General features: G+C 35.9%; 1 protein-coding gene across 1 annotated transcript in view; it reads left to right on the forward strand.

Annotated features, from left to right (window-relative positions):
* The window catches only part of RPAP3 (RNA polymerase II associated protein 3), a 54,195-nt gene extending 45,244 nt beyond the window's left edge, over positions 1-8,951 (forward strand). The window contains exons 15-18 of the mRNA XM_024122925.3: positions 4,414-4,600; positions 5,469-5,566; positions 6,034-6,134; positions 8,713-8,951. Of these exons, the coding sequence (XP_023978693.1) occupies positions 4,414-4,600; positions 5,469-5,566; positions 6,034-6,134; positions 8,713-8,798 (472 nt within the window). The 3' untranslated portion in view covers positions 8,799-8,951. The remainder of the gene's footprint in view (positions 1-4,413; positions 4,601-5,468; positions 5,567-6,033; positions 6,135-8,712) is intronic.
* Positions 8,952-9,525: the final 574 nt, after the last annotated feature.

Raw genomic sequence — 9,525 nt, forward strand, 5'->3', positions numbered from 1 at the left:
GTAGGTGCAGTTTGGTATGATGCTTTTGAGTTGATTTGAGCCCTATTTCATAAGCTTTAAAATTTTAGGCGAGTGTGAACCCTATGTGATTCTTACTTTTTCTACTTAAGTTGAGACTAACTCACAGATTAGTTGAGATCAAAGGAAATAATGTCCAATAATGCTAAGGCAGTTTCACATAAAACAAATGTTAATTTCCTTTTCAGTCATATATGTGTGAGGCCACCTGGACACTGAGGAAAGTGGTCAGGAAAGAAAGGAAGGCCCAGGAGGTGGAGAAAAAAAGAGTCCTGGGGTTACTTTATTCAAGCGAGAGGCTCGGTTGGGGTGTCCTGTGCTTGAGGGCTTGCAGCGGGGAGTACTGTTAATATATCTTCTCTAGAGAGACTGTAGGAGAGCAGTAATGTCGGTCAGCTGGGCCTGGGGTTCCTAGGTAGGATGGCAGTAAATGAGAGTTTGTCCTGATCTCTTGGTCTCCACTAAAATATTTTATTTTTTTCATTTTCCTGTTTCCCAATATCAAAATTTCACCTTTTTGCTTGGTCCTTTGTCTCTTTCTCCTTTTCTGTTTATTCTTTTTTTTTTTTTAATAATTCATTTTATTTATTTATTTATTTATTTATTTTTGGCTGTGTTGGGTCTTTGTTGCTGCACGCAGGATTTCTCTACTTACAAGCGGGGGCTACTCTTCGTTGTGTTGCGCGGACGCCTCACTGCTGTGGCTTCTCTTGTTGTGGAACACCGGCTCTAGGCGTGTGGGTTTCAGTAGTTGTGTGTGTATATATATATAGTGTGTGTGGGTGTGTGACTCTATGCTAATTTCTAACATTTACATGGTATTATATATAGAAATTATGAAAGATAAAAGCCGCTTGTGAGCTCAGTAGTTGTGGCTCGCGGGCTCTAGAGCACAGGCTCAGTACTTGTGGTGCACAGGCTTAGTTGCTCCGCGGCATGTGGGATCTTCCCGGACCAGGGCTCAAACCCATGTCCCCTGCATTGGCAGGCGGATTCTTAACCACTGTGCCACCAGGGAAGCCCTCTGTTTATTCTTATTTCTCTTTTCTTTTTCTTGAAATGGTATAATATAGAGTTAAATAAAATGTATGCTTCTAAGTCTTAATTTAAAAAGAGATGAATTGATCCTTTCATATTTTCTTACATTTTTCAACTGTAGTGGTATCTTTTGTGTTTCACTCCTGTTGCCAATTTTTTTGGAGTATAGTTGATTTACAATGTTGTGTTAGTTTCAGGTATATAGCAAAGTGATTCAGTTACACATATATTCATTCTGTTTTAGATTCTTTCTCAATATAGATTATCACAGAATATTGAGTAGAGTTCCCTGTGCTATACAGTAGGTCCTTGTTGCTTATTTATCTATATATAGTAGTTTTTGTATGTTCATCTCAAGCTCCTGATTTATCCCTCCCCCCCACGTTTTCCCTCTGGTAACGATAAGTTTGTTTTCAATATCTATAAGTTTGTTTCTGTTTTATAAATAAGTTCATTTGTTTCTTTTATTTAAAAAATTAGATTCCACATATGAGTGGTATCATATGATATTTGTCTTTGACTTGCTTCACTTAGTATGATAATCTCTGGGTCCATCCATGTTGCTGTAAATGGCATTATTTCATTCTTTTTTATGGCTTAATAATATTCTATTGTGTGTATGTACCACATCTTATTTATCCATTCCTCTTTCGATGGACGTTTAGGTTGCTTCCGTGTCTTGGCTGTTGTAAATAGTGCTGCAGTGAACATTGGGGTGCATGTATCCTTTCAGATTATCGTTTTCTCCAGATATATGCCCAGTAATGGGATTGCTGGATCGTATGGTAGTTCTAAGTTTTTTAAGGAACTTCCATACTGTTCTCCATAGCAGTTTTACCAATTTACATTCCCATCACCAGTGTAGGAGGGTTCCTTTTTCTCCACACCCTCTCCAGGATTTATTGTTTGTAGATTTTTTGATGATGGCCATTCTGACTGGTGTGAGGTGATATCTCACTGTAGTTCTGATTTGCATTTCTCTGGTAATTAGTGATGTTGACCATCTTTTCATGTGCATTTTGGCCATCTGTATGTCATCTTTGGAGAAATGTCTGTTTAGATCTTCTGCCCATTTTTTGATTGGGTTGTTTGTTTTTTAGACATAGAGCTGCATGAGCTGTTTGTATATTTTAGAGATTAAGCCCTTGTCATTTGCTTCTCAATTTTCTCCCATTCTGTGGGTTCTTTTCGTTTTGTTGATGGTTTCCTTTGCTGTGCAGAAACTTTTAAGTTTAATTAGGTCCCATTTGTTTATTTTTGTTTTTATTTTCATTACTCTGGGAGGTGGATCAGAAAAGATATTACTGCAGTTTATGTCAAAGAGCGTTCTGCCTGTGTTTTCCTCTAAGAGTTTTATAGTGTACAGCCTTACATTTAGTTCTTTGATCCATTTTGAGTTTATTTTTGTGTATGATATTAGAGAATGTTCTAATTTTATTCTCCTACATGTAGCTGTCCAGTTTTCCCAGTACCATTTATTGAAGAGACTGTCTTTTCTCCATTGTATAGCCTTGCCTCCTTTGTCGTAGATAGTTGACCATAGGTGTGTGAGTTTATTTCTGGGCTTTCTAGCCTATTTTATTGATCTATATTTCTGTTTTTGTGCCAGTACTGTACTGTATTGATTACTCTAGCTTTGTAGTATAGTCTGAAGTCAGGGAGTCTGATTCCTCCAGCTCTGTTTTTCTTTCTCAAGATTGCTTTGGCTATTCAGGGTCTTTTGTGTTTCCATATAAATTAAAATTTTTTTTGCTCTAGTTCTGTGAAAAATGCCATTGGTAATTTGATAGGGATTGCATTGAATCTGTAGATTGCCTTGGGTAGTATAGTCATTTTGACAGTATTGATTTTTCCAATCCAAGAACATGGTGTATCCTTCCATCTGTGTCATCTCTGATTTCTTTCATCAGCATCTTATAGTTTTCACAGTAGAGGTCTTTTGTCTCCTTAGGTAGGTTTATTCCTAGGTATTTTATTCTTTTTGATGCAATGGTAAATGGGAGTGTTTCCTTAATTTCACTGTCAGATCTTTCGTTGCTAGTATATAGGAATGCAAGAGATTTCTGTGTATTAATTTTGTATCCTGCAACTTTACTGAATTAATTGATGAGCTCTAGTAGATTTCTGGTAGCATTTTTAGGATTTTTTATGTATAGCATCATGTCATCTGCAAACACTGATGAAAGTATCTTGAACAAATTGATTTTGTGCATTTTCTTTTCTAGAACTTCAGTAAATATGTTTCACTTTGTAATTCAGGATTTTTAATTTTTTATAGGGAAGCTTCATAAACAATGTAGAATTTAGGCATTATCATTATTCTAGCCATTAATATTTAAGATATTCATGGGCTCTTTAAATGTTCGGAATTTTTCAAAAAATCATTCATTTTCTTAATGATAAGAATATAAAAGACATAGATTAGTAGTTTACTTTGGGGTGTTGAAATTTTATTCATATATTTTTGCATTGCTACAACAATCCTATTAAAAGGTTTTTTTGTTTTAAACTTTGAACTTTAGTAGTTCTGTTTAGAGTGATATTATAGATTGTGGGAAGACTTTAAGTAGGCAGGTTTTTTGTTGTTGTTGTTGTTTTTTAAAGGAGGAAGCATTTCTTCCTTCTTGGAATCTTTCTTGAAACTGTGGTGATTCACGTAATTCAGAGTGGAAGGTTGACTTGTGAGTATATGTGATATAATAATGCAGTGTACAGAAATGTTTTGACAAAAGGTGGCCAGGCTATTAGCCCAGCTAATGAGAATAGTCATTACGTAACCAGCATCTGAAAATTTGCAGAAGTATAATCTGTCTTGCCAAAAGTATACATATATTATCAGCTGAAAGAATTTACTATTGGCAGAATGTAAATAGATAATACAGTATTAATAAAGTCAGAAATTTAAAAATCTCTGTTGATGTTTCCTTTTATAAGCTTTGACTATTTGTGTTTCTTCTCTTTGTTTTTCTTTATTATTATTATTATTTATTTTTGGCTGCCTTGGGTCTTCATTGCTGCTTGCGGGCTTTCTCTAGTTGCGGTGAGCGGGGGCTACTCTTTGTTGCAGTGCACGGGCTTCTCATTGCGGTGGCTTCTCTTGTTACAGAGCACGGGCTCTAGGTGCGCGGGCTCCAGTAGTTATGGCACGTGGGCTCAGTAGTTGTGGCTCACGGGCTCTAGAGCGCAGGCTCAGTAGTTGTGGCGCATGGGCTTAGTTGCTCTGCGGCATGTGGGATCTTCCTGGGCCAGGGATCAAACCTGTGTCCCCTGCATTGGTAGGCAGGTTCTTAACTACTGCGCCACCAGGGAAGCCCTGTGGTTCTTTTCTAATTGTTTGATGCCTCTGAAATATTTCAGACCTGAAGTCAATTTGAAAAAGGATGTATGTCAGTCTTTCAGTGAGAAGATTTCTATAGAGGTGGACAAAACACCTGCTCAGTTTATCAGGACTGCTCTTCCTCCAGTTCCTGCAAACTCATTTCAACTTGAATCTGATTTCAGACAACTGAAGAATTCCCCAGATATGTTGTATCAATATTTGAAGGTAAGAGGGAGGAAGCTGGTAGTTCTCCTGTAAGTTAGAGGTCAAAGAACTTCTTTGGTCACTATATAATAATAGTGCTATATTTACTTATAATATGATTGTAGAAAATGCTCTTATCCCTTGCCTGATACATATATCAGCCTGGTCAGACCATTTAAAATATTTGCAACCAGTGAACCTCTGAAAAAGGTTCTGTGTTGAATTTTGTTTTCTAAAATAACTTAATCTAATTTCATACATCATGACTTAAACTTAATTCTTCATCCTTCAAGATGGGGAAAGAAGCTAAAATACATTGAGTGCCTACTGTGTGCCAAGCAATGCTTGCAATATTTAGGCTGTCAGTCTCCTGAAAATGAGCTTTTATTTGCTCAAGAAAAAGAATTAACTCATGAAATTTACCAAATAATGGATTTTTAGCATTTTCTTTTTCAAGTAGTTCTATTTTTTTAAACTCTCTAATTCTTTTTATTGGTCCTTGAGAGCTCGAGCTCTCTTTCATTTCCTGTTTCTGTTGGGTAGTACACATCTCTTAGCATTGTCTTTTTCAAGTAGTTCTATTTTTTCGACTCTCTAATTCTTTTTATTGGTCCTTGAGAGCTCTCTTTCATTTCCTGTTTCTGTTGGGTAGTACACATCTCTCCATGAGGTTTTTCTCTGTCTTGAACAGAGTGATGATTTTATAGTTCCTCTAACTTTCATTCTTCTATCATAGTTACATTTCAGTGTGACTCCATTATTATTCATTGAATACTAATGCATAATAGTTATTTTTTACTATGTTGAACTAAGCAATTATTATATAAATAATTTGTGATTGGGAATGTTGCCATAATTTAATTTTCTAACACCTTATATTTTTCCCAAGCAAATTGAACCATCCTTGTATCCCAAGCTGTTTCAGAAAAATCTAGATCCAGATGTATTCAACCATATCATTAAAATTCTTCATGACTTTTACATTGAGTAAGTAAGTTTAGTTATGCTTTCATGTTGTAATGCTCAGCTGTTTCTAGTGATTTGGGAAATTCATTCTTTTTGATGTCATATTACCTTTTATATAACAAAATTAGCTCTCTTGTAAATTTAGCTGTTGCAGAAGTTGTAAAGAGATGATGAGTACAAACAATGAAAAAGGAAATGATTAGGAGGAAAAATGACAAAATTTTTTTTAGAGAAAGGTAGAGTATGGAAGTGACAAATATTATTGCAGATTAATAACGTCTGTGCCGTGCCTCACATTTAAAAATATTACAATTTTTTCAGTTGGCTTGATAAAATTCTTCATTTGGGCACTTAAAATATAGACAGTATGCAGGCAAAAATGATACATGAAGACCTTATTTATATATAATTAGAAATATTATTTTAGTAAGCAGACAGAATGAGCTGCTTTTAATTGATCATTTGTTTTTTTATTTGGATTATTTCAGGAAAGAAAAGCCATCACTCATCTTTGAAATCTTGCAAAGACTTTCTGAACTAAGAAGGTTTGATATGGCAGTGATGTTTATGTCAGAACCTGAGAAGAAAAGTGAGTTCTGTGAAGAAAGCTTTTTCATATCTCTTTATTCTTGTGTGTTCCTTTATTCAACAAATGATAGCAAATATTTATTGAATGTCAATTATGTACAAGGTACATACAATTAAATTAATTACAATTAAGCTAATTAAATTGAATTACTATTAAATTAAGTAAAGTTAAATTTTTTGATCCTGACAACAACTTTGTGAGGTGTAGGTATGATTATCATTTTGGTTTTACAAAGGAGGAAACTGAAGCATACACAGGTAAGGAACTTGACCAAGGTTCCATAGCTAGGAAGCCAGACCCAGGAGTTAAACCGAGGTGTTCTGGGCTCTTCTACTTGAAAACACAGTGATAGCGTAATGGTTGACCTCCTGGCATGATGGAACTCGTGCAGGGTTCCTGCCACAGGAGCTAGCAACTGGGCGTGGGTACATGGGAGGTCTCACCCATTTTTTGAGCTAATTTCCTTGAGTTTCTTTGATTTAAGCTGAATTCTCAAAAAAGTGCAGGAGTCAGATGAAGGAGGTGGGAATGTGCAGAGGTTTTGAGGCAGGAGAGAGCAAATTGAGCTCAGAAAATTAAAAGGAGTGCAGTGTGGCTGGATTGTAGAGTTGGAGGGTAAAAAAAGGCAGGTGATGAGCCTGAAGAGTTAGATCCCTTGTTTATTTCTACATCTCAGTTTTTGGCATAAAGTGTCAGTGTTGGGGAACCCTAATTTAAGTAAAATCAAACTATGGAGAAACTTCAATTACAGTTGACCCTTGAACAACATGGGAGTTAGGGGCCCCAACCCTCCACACAGTTGAAAATCCACGTACAATATTATAGTCGGTCCACGGTATCTGAGGTTCCTCATTCACAGATTCAGCCAACCGTGGATCATGTAGTACTGTAGTATTTACTATTGAAAAATATCTGCCTTTAAGTGGATCTGTGCAGTTGAAACCCGTGTTTTTCAAGGGTCAATTGTACTTGGAGTTTTAAGGCTATACTGTAGTTTTAGGAAAAAGAGAAAAATCATTAGAATGCAGGAATACCAGTTTTTTAGTTTTAAAAATAGCAAAAACTATGATTTTCAGGTACTTTCTGGACTAAACATACTTTGGACTCCTTTTCTGTTTCTTCTTTATGTATGTAGCAGTGACATGGAATCTGAATCACTAAGAAAAATACTCTGTATGTTGAACTTAGGGGAGTGGGCATGTAATTTAGAGAGATTCCTAATAGGGGTAAACCAAAAGAAGTTTCTGCTTAATCTTTAATCAGAAACAGTCCCTGGAATTCCCTGAAAGTATTACTGTTTCTTATTGCTATTCTGACCTCATTTTTTTATCACTTTTTTTAGTCATTCTGCCCCACCGCACTGACTGTGTCTTTTTAATATATCAAATTGCCAAACTTCTTATAGCCTCAGGGTCTTTGTGTTTGACTGTTCCCCCTCAGCCTAGACTGTCCTCCCCTGCCTCTTCCTCACTTCATTCAGGTTCCACCTAATAGTCACCTCCTCAGAGACACCTTCCCTCACAGGCCTACTCACAATAACTGCCTGCCTCCCTTTCCTCATCACCCTCTGTCATCTTACCTCGCTTTATTTTTCTTCATCATACAGAACGAGCTGACGGTATTTTAAGTATTTGTTTATTATTTCTCTCTCCCTAATAGAATGGAAGCTCCATGACAGCAGGAACTTTGTCTACCTTGTTCTCTAGGCCTCAGCGTGTAGAACAGTGCTTAGTACACAATAACCTCTTAGTATAAGTGCATGATTGAATGGATTTCTTGCCACTATGACGTGATAACTTGAAGTGTGCTCAAAGAATGTGAGTTGGTCCTTCAGACTGGCCTACCAACAGTACTGTCTTGGTGGGGTCACCACTGTCCGCTAAGTTAAACATGGGAGGCACGTACAGTGGTTCCTGGCATGTAACTTAATAGTCAATAAATAGCAGCTGTTGTTGTCTTTTATTATTGTCATTATTATTAAAAACTGTTAGCTAGTTTTCATGTTGAGCAATGTATGAACTATAATAACGTTTTCCATAGTGTTGATTATAGACCAGCCATTTCAGTGGTATGAAAGATAAAGATTTTAAATGACTCATAAGCAAATCTTTTTTTAAGTTTTAATTGTTATTATAAAAATGTACAGCTTTCCCATCAAACATGATTTTTGTGAATGTTATTTTTAATTTATAGTAGTGATATAAATCTTTTTAAAAATGATGTAAGTTTTGAGAAAGTTAATTGGAATATTAAATAAGTAAAAGTATACTGTTACACAGGTCAAAAATCTTTAGGGTAGTACAGAATGAATTATGTTTAGTCTGCAAAGTTAATGTCATTGAGGATGTAGGGAAAATTTTTTACTGCCAAAGCAAAATATTCTGCTAAGAAACATCATTGGACTGCTGTATAATTTTCTATTCTCAGGTTGGCTTTTTAAATATCTGAATTAGAATTTATAAATAATCCTAATGATTGCTTTATAACGTAAAAAATATTTAACAGATTTGATTACTCCCTTGAATTTTTGCTTTACTTTTTAAAAATGGAGATTAAAATGAATTTTTTTCTTTTTCAGTTGCACGTGTATTATTCAATCACATAGACAAATCAGGACTGAATGATAATTCTGTTGAAGAACTCAGGAAAAGATACGGTGGTTGATTTCCATTTTTACTGACATTATTGCCTTTGGATTTCATATGTAAATTTTTCCTACTGAAAATAAAATGTTTTGCTTTTTAAGGAAATGATATCATACAGGAAAAGTACTGTTTTTGGACATAAGCTAATTAAATATAAAGTGAATTGTGATTTAACTAGTGAGAAATATACTTAAGTGAACTATTTATAAGTTTTTTTCTGAAAATAAAAATATAAATAATGAGGTATACTTGTAAAGATCTGTGTTTTATGTCATTTTATTTTATTATTTTTATTAAAAATTTTTTAAAATTTATTTTTATCTTTGGCTGCATTGGGTCTTCGTCACTGCGCTTGGGCTTTCTCTAGCTGTGGCGAGCGGGGGCCACTCTTCGTTGCGGTGCACAGGCTTCTCATTATGGTGGCTTCTCTTGTTGCGGAGCACGGGCTCTAGGTGTGCAGGCTTCAGTAGTTGTGGCACACAGGCTCAGTAGTTGTGGCTCGCGGGCTCAGAGCGTAGGCTCAGTAGTTGTGGCGCACGGGCTTAGTTGCTCTGTGGCATGTGTCCTGGGCCAGGGCTCGAACCTGTGTACCCTGCATTGGCAGGCGGATTCTTAACCCCTGTGCCACCAGGGAAGTCCTATAAGTCATTTAATTTAATTAAATTAATTAATTAATTTATTTATTTATATTTTGCGGTACGTGGGCCTCTCACTGTTGTGGCCTCTCCCGTTGCGGAGCACAGGCT

Source organism: Physeter macrocephalus, chromosome 6 (genome assembly GCF_002837175.3).
Source record: "Physeter macrocephalus isolate SW-GA chromosome 6, ASM283717v5, whole genome shotgun sequence".
In the NCBI taxonomy this organism is placed as follows: domain Eukaryota; kingdom Metazoa; phylum Chordata; class Mammalia; order Artiodactyla; family Physeteridae; genus Physeter; species Physeter macrocephalus.